The sequence below is a fragment of the Pteropus alecto genome, unplaced genomic scaffold (assembly GCF_000325575.1).
Source record: "Pteropus alecto unplaced genomic scaffold, ASM32557v1 scaffold98, whole genome shotgun sequence".
NCBI lineage: Eukaryota > Metazoa > Chordata > Mammalia > Chiroptera > Pteropodidae > Pteropus > Pteropus alecto.
In genome coordinates this window covers 18,226,420-18,241,135 of record NW_006443570.1, presented here as the reverse complement: position 1 = coordinate 18,241,135, position 14,716 = coordinate 18,226,420, and the positions used below count along the sequence as shown (strand labels likewise).

The 14,716-nt window shown below is 42.0% G+C and overlaps 2 protein-coding genes and 1 pseudogene across 2 annotated transcripts in view; all 3 read right to left on the bottom strand.

Annotated features, from left to right (window-relative positions):
* Positions 1–3,681: 3,681 nt before the first annotated feature.
* Positions 3,682–3,800, bottom strand: LOC112473210 (annotated as a pseudogene).
* Positions 3,801–4,903: 1,103 nt separating this feature from the next.
* COPRS (coordinator of PRMT5 and differentiation stimulator) lies at positions 4,904–10,795 on the bottom strand. Its single transcript, XM_006924981.3, has 4 exons — positions 10,605–10,795; positions 8,355–8,421; positions 5,836–6,057; positions 4,904–5,340 (listed from the first exon to the last, which is right to left on the bottom strand). The coding sequence occupies exons 1-4, from the start codon at positions 10,701–10,703 to the stop codon at positions 5,171–5,173; spliced, it is 558 nt and encodes a 185-aa protein (XP_006925043.1). The 5' UTR covers positions 10,704–10,795; the 3' UTR covers positions 4,904–5,170.
* Positions 10,796–12,216: 1,421 nt separating this feature from the next.
* The window catches only part of UTP6 (UTP6, small subunit processome component), a 24,649-nt gene continuing 22,149 nt past the window's right edge, over positions 12,217–14,716 (bottom strand). Inside the window, exon 19 of the mRNA XM_006924980.3 lies at positions 12,217–14,044. Within this exon, the coding sequence (XP_006925042.1) occupies positions 13,887–14,044 (158 nt within the window). The 3' untranslated portion in view covers positions 12,217–13,886. The remainder of the gene's footprint in view (positions 14,045–14,716) is intronic.

Genomic DNA, 14,716 nt, shown 5'->3' with positions numbered 1-14,716 from the left:
CCTGAGAGCAAAGCTTGGGGAAACTCCATCCACCAAACCTTCCTAGGGTCTCATGATGACTAAACCTTCTCCATCATAAACACAGCATAAAAATAACTTAAGGGTGGGGTGAAAGGGTTCGTTTCTCTCAGAATTCTCCAAAGGAAAGAAAGGTATAACAGAAACACACTGGACCCATCAAAAAAAAATACATAAAATTACCTATACAAATTGCGAACAGCACAATTTTGCTTCTTCAGCCACAGTACAAAAACTGCAAGTTTTTCATCCACATAGAGAACAAAAACAAAGAAAAAATGATCAGCACTCTGGTATTAATCAATCCATGATGATACTTTAATTGCGCATCTTTACCTAGCTGATATGCTGTCCCCTAGTCCCCAGCAGTAACTTGTCATCAAGATTTCTGTTAACTTCACATCTCTTGTATCTTAGAGATTCAAGAAACAAGTGTCATGCTCTCTGGCATCCTAATTTCTGACCCTGAGCTTCCATCCAAGACTCCTGGGATTCCCCTCACTTCTTCATGCCTTGCCAAGGTAAGTGAGGAGGTTATTCGATGTCCATCTTCAAAGATCCTTCCTGTTCCACAAACCCTCTGGGTCCATCAGGTTTTCCACAGGCTCGAGGCATGGGCATCTTTTGCAAGATGGTCCTGACTGCCTGGAAGCACCATCTATCACTCTCTGAGGACTCGACTTTCCAGACACACATCAGGAAGCAGGGCTCATATTCTATCTGCTCGTAGCACCCCTAGATCTCTCTCTCTCTCTTCTCCGAATCATTCTCTCACAACCCAAGGATAGATTATTTATTTATTCATTCATTCATTTTGGCCTGGGGAAAATTCTTGCCCTCCAACTTTCTTCAAAACACATAGTCTGTTGGCTCAAAATCCCCTTGCCTTACCCCCAACCTCCCAAAAACTCTCTTTTTGAAAAACAAAAGTTAGAATGGCTTCGTGGCTATTTTCAGCCCTTAGGCATTGACCCTGAGGCACTCTACTAAGGCAGTGAACAGAAGGCCAACAAACAGCCTGCTCTCCTGGAGAGAGGGCATGAGAGAAACAAATGCATATCTCAAATATCCAGCCACACTCGATAAACACATTTTTATTCTCTTTTTCGTCACCCAAGATTTTTGCTGTGGTCAGTTGTGATTTCTTTCTTGGTAAATGACATTATTCAAAAGAAATGTCATAATAAAAATTTCTCTTTTGTTCCTCCCTCAATACCTGTATTTCTCCAGCAGCCCCATCCACATCTGTCCCTCCTGTCCTCTCCTATCACCACCACTTCCAAGCCTGGCTCACACGTTCCAAGAGAAGCTGGCCAGAATTCAACACTGACCTCCTAGTCAAGAGAAATAATAGTACCAAAGGCAGTAGCCCAAGTGGCCACATACACCCCCAAAACATTTTAGCCTGTAATGCCCATGTCCCCACCCCTGCACCTGGCCCAAGTCTTTACCTTATGTGAGCACGTTCTAATTCCCACATCCCAAAATACCCTTTTAAGCCTTCATGTTACTTGGATTCTCTCTATAAAAGATGGCCACTCCTTTCTTAAAACTCTCTTCTTCCTAGACTTGGTTTGAGCAGTGCCCAACCTGGCTTTCCTCTTCCTCCACTGCTACAGCCTGCCTTCCATCTATCCTTTGATTGCTAATGCTCCCCAAGGTTGTCCTCGGCCCCCTTCTCCATTTACATGCCCTCAATGAGCAATCTCAATCTCTCTCAATCCTGTAACTCCTACCAAATCTCAGAAATTCCCAAAACATTCCTTCTCCCTCCCCCCACCACCTCCTCTGTCCTCTCTTCTTCTCCCTTTTTGATTCCGGACACATATATGCCTGTTGACTGTTTAGCCTAGAAAACAAAAAGCCAGAGAGGATAGACAGCTAATTTCCCATATTTGAAAGAAAGTCAGGACCACAGAGCAGACCAGGACTAAATGGGGAGATTTCAACTCAATACAAGGGAGAATGTTCTAACAAACAGCACAGCCGGCAATGGATGGGCTCCTTCTGAGGTAGGGAGCTCCCTGTGACTGGAAGTGGGTTGAGAGGATTCTTGCGCATTGTACAAGGCCCAGATAAGCAATATCCATGTTCCCCCTCCCTATTCTAAGATTGATACTCCTCAGCTCTGCATTCGAGATTTGGATACAATGAAGAATTTCTTTTCATTTTGGTGAGTACTTAAAATTACAATTCTTCATTACAGGACACTGGTTAGAAATCACTCTGATAGTTCTTTTTTATTCTATTACTTTTTTAAGTAATCATGATTTGCTGTTTATCAAATAATTTGTATTACAAATTCATTTGTCATACACTCTAGTTTTCAGAGAACAAAATTTACTTGGTCATTGAGTGAACTCTTTTTTTAACTTCTTTAAAAATTTTATTTTATTATTAGTTTCAAGTATACAGTACATTGGTTAGACATTTATATAGTTTATAAAACAATCTCCCTGATTGCTCTTTCTCTTTCTCTCCTCTGACTAGCATTAATGTAATGGCTACATTACATTAATGCTAACTGCATTCCCGATGCCATGCTCCCCATCCCCGTGACCATCTCTCTACCAATTTGTACTTGATTGAAGTCTTTTAATGGCTACAAAGCTTACTGTTTCTAGACATGTCTGTGTTCTAATCCCATACACTGCTTTAAAAAATAATAGAAAAGCAATCCTAACTAAAGCTTAACCTGATTTAACACAAAGACTTTTTAAAGGTTCTTCAAATACCTTATTCTTCCTTCATCTCCAGTTTAGGATGTTATCAGTCACCCCTAAATACAGCCGAAGCATATACTGAACCATTACTGAATTGAATTTGTGCCAATATTTACTGAATACTTTCATGCTGGGCTCCATCCAAGCTATGAAACAGGGATGCTGAGGAGTAAGACGTGGCCCTCCACTCAGAGTTCTCACCCTAAAGAGGGAGGCAGACTCGGAAGCCAGTGATTGCCGCAGAGTGAGGCAAGTGTTGTGATGTTTGACAGAAAGCAGGGATGACGAGGCAGAGGAGGCAACTCTGTCTTTGAATAACACCTTGTCTTTAAATACCTAATTGTAAAATCTATATTAAAATAACAAAAATATAAAAGCAAATTGCCTACACCTCTATCAAATTGTTCTCATTTATCCATATTAATCTTTACCACTTGCATACGTAATTTTTCACATTTGCAATACTAGAGTAGTTTACGATCTATATTTTCAATTATATCATTAGTATTTTTCTATTTCACTACCTTTTTCCCTTACTCTCACTTCATCCCCTTGAGATAACCAATGTTCACAGCCTAGGGAGTTATCCTTCTACATCTTTCTCTATTCAACCTAGGAGGGGCACCAGAACAGTCTTAAGTCAGAACTCCTCCTTTTCCTGTTATCCTGACCTACCCAACATTCAGCCATAAAAACCCTTCTAATGTCTTTATTTTTAACTCTAAGAGAATAGTCTTCCATGTCCTTGCTCCAGAAGACCCTATTTCCCTCCCACTACACTACTTTGCTGCAAATAACCAGGCGAAGCAACCGCTATGATTAACTTTTAAAAAGCAAGAGCATCCTAGATTCACAACTGCTTCATGAATCACAAACCACAGCAGCTTGTGAATATTCTTTGCTGTTACTTATGCACAGATGCTTTTCTTTTTCTTTTTAACGCCTACAGCACCTGGTCTTCCTAGATGGTCTCCCATCCTACTAATAACCAGGCCCAACCCTGCTTAGCTTCCGAGATCAGATGAGATCAGGCGCGTTCATGGTGGCATGGCCGCAGATCCACCGGTGCTTTTCATACTATTTTTCTTCCTTCCCTCCGACACATTTGTACTCTCCCCACCTCGTGATTCCTGCTCTTACTGTTTTAGTTTACACATGGGCCAACATAACCTGTCAATAACACAACCTTTCCATTCAGCAATTCTGTCATCCTCCTCAAACCCCCAACATTTCTTGGCTCAGTTTCTCAAGTTCACCTTATCACACCAGACATACTCATTTTCATGCCAGGCTTATCGCCTATGACATTGGGAGGAAAAAAAGAACAGTATGGTGATATGGTCTATGACTGTCCCTTCAGCAAGGACAGTAAAAGGAACATTTTGTCTCCCTAGGACAGCCTTGGCCATGAGCCCCCTCACAACCAAAGCCTGCTCACACTTTGTAGGGCCGCTGAAAAATAGTTTTAACTGCTATGGAGTTGACTCAGACTTCAGATCTGAAACTTTTTCTTGATTCTGTTTCAGTAAGGAGGCAATGAGGTAAGAAGCAATTCTTCAGTCTACCAAAAAGGCAAAGGTGACTTAGTCTAATACATCACAGACCTGCCAAGGCATGGCCCCCAGATCCCGCCTGTGGGCTCTCACAGGCAGGGCCAACCAAGAGAAGAGACTTCAGTCTCCTGTAGATTTAGGTCCCAATTCTGCCATATCCTGACTGTGTGATCTTGGAGAGGTCAAAGTTTTGAGTCTTATTTTCCTCATCTCTACAATGAGGTAAATTTTTCGAAAACGGTGACTTCATATAAGTAAGGATTAAAACATTAAATAGAAAATAGTTTAAAATTTTCATGCCAATTGAGGTTTCTACAATTGCTCGTTTAATTCATTTACCATTTAGTTTTCCAGCCTACAGAAAGTCCGTGCTAAGTAAATGGTCAATTTTCCATCAACAGGAAAAGAAATCTGCCACAAAGTCACCAATGTCTCTTAGTTTCCAATCTCTGGCCGATAGATTAAAACAGTATTTTCTTTCACAGATTAGTTTTAATTTCCAAGTGCTCCAATCCTTAAAATTTAAGTTGGGGTCTTTAAATGAAGGAGTAAGGTTTTGCCCAGAAATACCTAATTAAAATAAACAGAGGGGGGGAAAGACAATAATAGCACAATGATTTTTTTTCTACCTTTATTTATAAAGAACACAAGTCCTCCTCCTGACACAGACACAAATGCTCATACATCCAAGGGGGGAGCTCACTAAAAACAATAACAACAGAAGGAGAAGACAGTGGGAACTTACTTCACACCAATCTGTGTGCTTGACCCAGGGATCACTGGGAATATTTCCTCAGATATGACATCTCACCTCAAGAAAGGAAGAGAGACCTTGAGCTGAAGTTCCACCCACCCACCAGGCAAAAAGCTGCGCACTCAGTCTTCAGCATCATCAAACTGTCCCGTTTCAAAGACCATCTTGGAATAATGGGGTATCAGTGGAGGTGGATGGTGCCAACTGGGGTCATAGATCATATCTCCTTGCGGGGCACAGCACACCCACGGTTTGACCTCTTGAGAAATGCAACCTTGGATGTCATCAGCATCTGCAGGCAATTTTAAAAGACAGATTAAAGGAAGGAGAGAAGGTGAAAACGAATAGCCAAAAAATGTCTAGGGGCAGACACTCGCATTTTGTTTAAAAATACACACACACAGAGTTCTCCTTTCCTGAAGAATTGCAAGCAAGTTCTTTCTGAGGCAACCCACAGTTGTGCTTCTCAGCCAAGGGCTCTTAGCAGTGCAGAGGAAGCAACTGGATAACAGAGCACTTCTGTCTGCAGCTGCTCAATTCACACAAAGATATTTGGAAGTAACACTGTTGCATTGTCAAAAACTGATACATTATAGAGTCAAATACAAAATTTCCACGTATTTTTTTTCCAATATGAAAAACCAGCTGTCACAGGAATTGCAGATCTATAACAGGTATCAGGCTAAGCTTCAGGTGTGGGTCCCTCTTCCAAACCGTCTGCCTCTAGGGTTAATAGGGCAGGAGAATCTCAAATCCTGGCCTAGGACCCCAGAAACTCCACACCTACCATATGGATTCCCTTGATCTGCTTTCAACTCCAAGTCCCAGTCCTCATTAAAAAGATCAGCAGCCTGTTCCTTGGGCGGACAGCTAGACACTCCTTCTGACAGTTCCCAGGTATTCAGCTCCCCATCAGAATCCTCATCATCCACAGCAAAGGCTTCCTCTTCAGAATGGATGCCCTCACCACCGGCAGGACTATCATTAGGGATGCTCTGTGCTCCACTGGCTAAGAAATCAACAAAAGGGGGTCTTAATACAACTGACAAACCAGATACGGCCTTCTCATGTGCTTGGAAAATTTGGGGCAGACTTACTAAGAGGGCAGTAGTAAAACAAGTGTACAGAGTCTTTAGCTACTTGAACACTTCAAAAAATAATGTTCTGTTGACAATTTTAGAACTAGGGTTGATCAATTATTTTCAATAAAACAGTTTGCCTTTAAAAAAAAAAAAAAATTTGATTAGTTACCAGGTCTTCTAATAGGGAGCCAGGCATAGTTTATATTTTCAGGTAGTTTATATGTCATTGAAGCAAATGATAAACTTTCACAATACGGGTGTGAATTGAATTTTTGCTCTTCTATTCCTCCCTACATCCTCAAAGAGCATGTTAGATAGAGATGAGCACAGGACAAGGTGGGTGTGGGAGGAAAGAGCAGAACCCCCCTAGTCATAATAGACAGACACCACGTCTCTCCTCCTGACATCAGGGAAGGCTGGAAGGTACACTTTCAAAAGGTCTCAAAATAATGGAAGAAAGTTTGGGAAGGATAATGGATCTCTAAGCATGCAGTGCTATGGTGATGCCAGGTCAGAGTTGGGAAAGAGATCAGCCTGCAAACAGCCATGCTCTTAAAACTATATAATGATGATAGCTATAAGCAATAAACAGTTCAGGGCATGGGTTCTGAAGCCAAACTGCCTGGGTCCAAATCCCAGGTCTGCCAATTACTAAATGTGTGACAGAGCTGAAATGTACTCAACCGATTTCAATTCTTCAATAGTTTGAATGTAGAATTACCACATAACCCACTCCTAAATGTATACCTAAAAGAACTAGAAACAGGTGTTCAGACAAAACTTGTACAAAAAATGTTCATAGCAGCACTATTTGCACTCACCAAAAAGTGGAAATAAACCCAAATGCCTATCAACTGATGAATGGATGAACAAAATTAGGTATATACATATGATGGAATTATTCAGCCATAAAAAGAGATGAAGTACAGGCATACTTTGTTTTAATGCACTTTCCTTTCTTGCACTTCACAGATGTGTTTTTTACAAATTGAAGGCAAGACTATTAACAAAAAGATTAGGGTTTGTTTATTGTGACACTTGCTTTATTTTGGTAGTCTGGAACTGAACACACTATCTGCAAGGTATGCCTGTACTAATACATGTGACATGAATGAATTTTGAAAATATCATGCTGAGTCAAAGAAGCCAGACATAAAAGGCCACATAGTGCATTATTCCATTTATATGCAACTCACATTTGCCTGTCCAGCATAGGTAAATCCATAGAAACAGAAAGCAGATTAGTGGTCACCAAGGACACAAGGAAATGGGGAATGGGGTCTGACTACTCACTGGGAACAGGTTTCCTTTTGGATGATGAAAATGTTCTGGAACTAAATAGTGGCGGTGGTTACATAACACTGATTATGCTGACACTGAACTGTAAGCTTTAAAATTGTTAAATGGTAAATTTTATGTTATGTATCTTTTACCACAATTTAAAAAAATTGTTTACTCTGTGCCTCAGTTTCCTCATCTGCAAAATAGAAACAGGCTTGTGGTAAGAGTTTTTGAAAAAGAAGAAAGAAACTTAGAATTGTGCCTGGCACATAGTGAGTTCTCAGTAAGTGTCAGTTGTTACGACTATACTTATGTGCTCGGTGCTTTATCTAGACCAACACTATGCAAAAGAACTTTCTGTAATGATGGTAACATTCTATAATCTGTGCTGTCTAGCAGGCTAGTGTTAGCCACGTGTAATTACTGGGCACTTGCAACGTGGCTAGTGCAACTAAAGGTCTGAATTTTTCATTTTCTTATAATTAGCTTAAACTTAAATAGCACCAGTAGCTAGTGGCAATTATAGTTCTAGATCTCCTCGCCCAATCTTCAGAACAACCCTCTGAGGTATTATTATTCTCATTTTTAAAAAAGAGAAAGGATAAGTGATTTATCTGAGACCACAAAACTTGAGCCCAGGACTCTGACCCAGTGCTGAAAGTGAAAACAATTTTGCCTGGCTCCGAAACCTGTATTCTTCCACTGTCCCAAGCTGTCTTTCTCAGTAGAAGGGATGGATTTGAATACAACCGCAGGACTTAACCCTTAAGGAAGCTCCGGCAGGCTTCCAAACAAGGGCACTTTTGAAACACTAGGCCAAAAAGGCAACTCAGCAGCTAAGGGGAGGATTGGCTAGAAAGAGAAGGTAACAAGACAAAGGGACTGTCCTCTTGTTGTTGTCTTGTTCTCTCCCAACATCCATTCGTCTCTGCCATCTACTCGCCTAGTCGATCCGTGGCCTTCTCAATCTCTCTCTCCTGACCGGAGTGGTCATTTGGGGCAAAGCCGGCCTGCGGGAGGAAGAAACAGTTACCCAGGACTTGGATATCTAGTGTATCCCCAGTATTTAGCTCTTTTCTCTCAGCCACAACCCCCTACCCCCTCCATACTCCCCTTTGTGAGTGGGGCTGGGACTCTGCAACCTACATTTGTGCTTTGCCCTATAAGACTCAATAAGGCTAGAGGGAGAGGGCCTTGCTCCTTCCTATCCCTGTAGGCATCATCCCAGTGACACTTCACCCCTGGCATGAGCGTCTTCCTATACGGACCACCGAATCCAGCTTCTAGGTTTTCAACACCTGCAGATGTCACCCAGCCCTCTCTTCAGGTCTGACTCCCAGGCTCTCAGACCCCTCCTCCAAGCTCTGAGACCCAAACACCAGCTGGGGCAGCGCCCTCTCCTTAGAAGTTAGAATTTCAGCTCTGTAAAGCCTCACCTCTGAGCTTGTATATTTTAACCATTCCAACCTCATCCCTTTATTCCCTCAGCACCAGGGTTGGTAGCTGTTTCCTGCAGTTGCTACCTCCATGTTCATTTTTAACTTTTCATTTAGCGTTTTACCTAGTTAAGAGCTCTATCAAGTTCCGTCTCCTGACTGACACACAGGGGAAACAGAGCTTTAGTTTCTCTGCAGTGTTGAGGGAAATCTTCCCCTACAACCAACCATATGTCAACATCTCTGCTCTCATCACTCAAAAGTTCCTGAAATCCTGTCACCTGTAAGACCCCTTTCTATACAGACCAAGAAATGTTCACAGCCTGCATGAGAAGGCCTGATTTCAATCCCAGCTCTGCCATTCATTCAGTGTGACTTTGAACACGTCACTTCAACCACTGTGCCTTCTCTGGAAATTGAGAATGATTGTTCTGACCTTGCAGGGGACTTACAATAACATTTATGAAAACACCTAGCACATAGCAGGCATGTATCATTTATTAAGTTTAAATTCACCTTCTTTGACTCTGCATCTAAACTGCACTTTGCACCTGCCCCAATTAGCTTATGATCTAGTCATACCTGCATTTAAAGCATCAATTCCACTTCCTGTAGGCATTGATAACCCTTGGTTACTATGGCAGACCAGCTGGTGGGACCTCTCACTTTGACCACTGCCATAGTCTTTTAACTGCCTCCCACTCACCCATCCTGCCCACCCTTACAGTGTTAATCACTACTCTCTTCAAAAATCTCCACTGCTGGAGCACAAAATTAGCCATGGCACTCACACCTCCCCCTCACAACCCATCAACCTGTTGAGTATAGTTCTCCCTCCCAGCTCTGCGACCCCAGTTCCCAGGCATTTGCCCTGCACTTCAACATCTCCATGCCTTTGCAGGCACTACGGCCCTCTCACCTTGGAGAGGAAGCGCACATCCCTTCCTGCTATGCCCTGACAAAGCTAGTCTCATCCTATCTGCACTCCAATGTAATTTTCTTTATAAGTCTATCACTACAACCTTCTTACTTTTCCTCATGTAGCATCTTTGATGCTTAAGCATGTCATTCCTCCAACCAATTAATAAGCTTGTCCACCGTGCCAGGCACTATGCTGTGCCAGGTTAACAGCAGTAAACAGACGGTCCCTACACTCAAGGAGCTCATCATCTAGCAGAGATTACTGACTATAAACAATGCAGGTGATGACTGTAATAAGTCTTTGAAAAAACCAGGAGCTGTCTGGCGCGCAAACGAAAACGAGTTTATGGAAACCATGCGTCAAACCGTGCTTTTAGATTTCATTAAATAGAAAAGGCGAGAAAGCATGAGATATCATCTGGTGCTCAGGGTTAGCTGAGCATACCAGCCAATGGACATAGGTCCTTTCTGGAAAGTCGCTCTCCTCACCGCCCTAATCTGGCCCCTGTCCAGGCCCCTCGCAGCGGCCCCCAACTCTCGGTCACCAGTATCACCTCTCATTTAGCCAATACGCAGAGGAAACCCCCAAGGGCTGACAGCCTTCCTTCCCCGCCCGGCGCGTCCACCCACACTTTCGAGGTGCCCCACCCCGCAGCCCCGCAAGCCGCGGCCCCTAGGCCCGGCCGTTTCCATCTCTAGCACGCGCCCAAACGGCGCTCCACGTTCGCTGGGCGGCCCGAGGCGGGCCCGAGGCGCCTCCTCCGCTCCGCGGCCCCCGCAACTTCCCAACCCAGGCTGCAGGTGGTGGCCGCGCCCAGACCCAGCGCGGTGCTCACCCCCGGGCTGGGGGGCAACCCCCGCGTGCTCGCCAGCGGCGGACCCCGAAGAGGCTCTGCGGGCCCTGGCGCCTGGGCCCCCGCGATCTGAGGGTCCATGCCTGGCCCCGCGGCCCGCGGCTCGGCGCCCTGGACGCTGCTCCGCCACGTGATGCGCCGGCCGCACTGCCAGCCTGAGGATACGCCGCAGAGGGGCCAATCAGCCGGGGGTGTTCCCGGCCGAGGGGGAGGGACGCGGGGGTCACGAGGAAAACGGGGGCGGGGCGGCGCAGGAGGGGCGGAGCGCGCCCAACAGCGAAAGCCCACCCACCGATCTCAAAGCTGATTCTTGCAGCTTCTGGCAATGCGAGTCCCAGGGTCTGGAATGCCAAGTATTATCTCTGCCCAGCCTCAAAACCTCCAATTCCTGTTATCCGCGTCAACCTGGGTAAGGCTCAGCTCTCAAAACTTCTAATGCAACTATAGTTCTAACATTTCACTGTCGATCTCCTCACAGATTTCTCTAGAAATCAGGCTGGAATTGGATTATAACTTACCCACAGAGGAATGCGACAACTCGGAAAGCGGCTCGGTGATTCTCCACCCTGAGTTGATAATAGTTCTTAAAGTTAATCCATTAGAAACTAGGACAGATCAAAACAAACTCCTACAATCACAATATGCTGGACACCGTATAGGCTATGACACTTAGTCACAGCACATTCTGTGCTGACAGTAGTCCGATCTGGGAAAAGATACCTTTTAATGCCCGACGTCTGGCCCTCTACAGCCTGAAGGTGGCAGAAGACAGGCAGAGACAGCCTTCACTGCCTTTCCATTCCCTAAACTCTAATTAAACAAACCGGCTCAAAGTGTGATAATCATCTTAACATTTAAGTAGCAGAAAAGATGGAAGCTGGGATTCCTTGCTCACCAGTCCACCTTATGACAATGCTTGGGAGACTAAAGAGTGTCCATCTCCTTCAAAGACTTTGTTTATAAACTATGTATTTGAAAAAATTTAGTCTTACGTCTATATTTGTTGATATATATTTTTTTTTCTCTATGTAGACTTTTCTACGGGGAAAAAAATGTGATCCATTAATGTGTGCTCTGATCCATGAATCAGTTTCCTCAAATCTAATTGGATCTATCTAGGTCAACATTGTCCCACAGAACCTTCTGGGATGGTGGTAATAAAAGTTCTAATATCTGTGCTGTCTAATATGGTAAATATGTGGCTATTAAGCTCTTAAAATGTGGCCAGCATAAATGAGAAATTGAATTAATTTAAATTGCCATATGTAGTTAGAAACTACCATATCTAACAGTGCGGCTCTAGATGAACTAGCTAAATGCATTTTCATAACCTGCAATGATGAGAACCAGATAACCCCAGGGAGACCTACCATCCATAGCCTTGCTACAAGAAGCCAACCACCACCCTCTTTGCTATCATCTTACATGCAACATATATCTCTTTCCCAAAAGATAAACACCATGTAAAGATTTAAAATGTTAAACTTCCCAGGACTGAATGGAGAGGGAAGAGGAAATTTTTCTTATTTTTAAACAAACGACAAGAAAGTATTTAGAGGACAAAAGCTCAAAATGAAAATGCCCTAAAACACTCTAATATTTGTAGGAATTTAATATATAATAAAAGTAGTATCACAAATTAGCAGAGAAAAAAATGGCTACAAATGGTGTTGTGAAAAATTTAGTTAACCTTGGGGGAAAAAAACTGAGTTGTCCTTGGCAAGAGAGTTTCAACAACAGAAATCACACACACACACACACGCACGTCAAAAACATACACAAAAAAAACTGGGGGCAAATTATTTGCAATAAAGGAGAGACAAACTAAAGATTAATATTCTTAATATAAAAACTCTTATAATTTAGTAAGAAATGAGTTCAATAAACAATCAAAAAACATGGAAAGACAAGAGAACCAGGAAAAACACATTAATGTCATTAATGTCAAAAGATGCACATTAAAACAATGACATCACTTTTCACCTATTAAAATGATAAAAATAAAAAATATAATATCCACTGCAGGTGAAGGTGTTGACATTTTCATATATTGCTTAAAAGTATTTTCATATGTTGCAAAGTGACAATATATATCAATATTCCTTTAAACAGTTAAATCCTTTAATCCAATTCTGTCAGATGTCAATCTCCTAAAGAAAGAACCCGAGATGGGAACAAAAATTTACAAGAAACTTCATCAACAGCATTTATAATGAGAAAAAACTGGACGTGACAAGGTCTAACCACAGGTAATTAGTAAAATAAGTATGGCTCATCTACCCAATTGAATGTTATAAATTCATCAAATGTTTTTAAGGCTATTTTAATGACATGGTAAATAACAGAATATTAAGTGAAACACAAGTAAACTGTACTAAATGCTTCTCCCAGTAGCATCATAATGTTAAGTATACAAAATTCAGACAGCTCCCTCTCCCACTCCCAGAATGCCTTTCTCTGCTCCTAGCCATGCTCCATCATCACCTCTGAAGTCCTTCTCCGCTGCTCTAATCTACTCCCTATTCCTGCCCTTCTTTTGTTGCCAGTCCCCCTCACTATAAACACTTCTCTGCAGATCAGTCCCAGAGATAGAAAACACTTTTATAATGTCTTAATCTTCTTAAAGGATTTTTTTCCCCAATACCCAGCATCCTCTCCCGCTGGTTTTAGGACATCCAGCGTTCAGGACATCCAGCTGTTCCTCCAACCCCTGCCTTCATCTCAAAGACTTTCCCTTCTTTCCTGCTTATGATGGGCACTCAATGAATGAGTGACTAAATGATTTAACAGGATAAATCCAATCCTGATAAAGGAAGTCAAATTACTGAGTTTAACTCCAGATGATATCACAGAATGCTTTTATTTTCTTCTAACTATTCTACACTCACCACATTTTCTACAACAAATGTATATAATAAGGAGAGAATAAACAAACAGAACTGTACTTTTTCCTCCACTTTAACCAGCCCCTACATCTAGAGATATCTGTCCTTGACCAGAGGGTAATAAAAGAAACTCAGCTGTATGATTTCCACATATTTTGGAAAACATTTAGGACTTCTAATAGATCCAGCCTCAACAAATAGCCTCTGGACACTAAACAGCAGTTCTCCTTTCTGGAATTAAAGATTAACACATTAACAGAATTAAAGCATGTCTCAAAATCAGCCAGCCATCTCTCAGCAAATTGCAGATGAACTCAACATAAATCTACCAGAAGGCTTACAATACTATTTCACAAAGTTAGCTGTATTCTTCCACTTTTCACAAATGGCCAGCTTGATGCATAGCATGTTTAGCTACAAACACCTCTGCTGACTCTCCCTGCAGCATTTTCATGGCTCGCCAATAGATCTGTCCGCAGTTCTCAGGTCTACCAAGGGGATGGTTCAATTCTTCTTTGATGTAATCTATCCAAAGATCTTTAAAGGGAACCAAAAAATTACTGTAAACATACAATTAGATAACTGATAAGGCTTTATTAGGTAAACGTAATTATTTAATACCTATAAAATACCAGATTTCTAAGAAACTTAACTTCTTCTTTCCATAGAACCCTATGAGAAACAATACCTCTCTCAGCTTCCTTACACTGAGGTATATCAAAACTACTTTTTTAAAGTAGAAAACTTTATTCTAATTATGATAATTTACATTTTACAGACTCAAAAATACTAAGTATTTTAGAAGAAGGATTTTGCTGAGTCTCTTTCTAGGTGAAACTGACCTTAATGAGTTCACCATAACCTTGTGACCGTGCTTAATAAAACTTGCTTGAATTAGTAAAAATGCCATTTTCACTCATTTCATCAGTGAAGATCTGTTTTCTAAATGTGGCTTTAACAATTACACATGTCAGTTTTTGAGACCCTAAGTAAACAGATTTTACATGACATACCTACACCCACAAGTATGTTTTACAAGTCTTATAAATGAAGACAATGTGGCAACAGCCAATGACAACGAACGTCAATTAGCATCCCACTGCCCCTTTGCTGTAACTCCTACTCCTTTTTGTTCTGACCTACACTATTAACCCTACCCTTACAAATACATTTTTTACAGAGAACCAAACAACTCTTTCTCTAATCAAG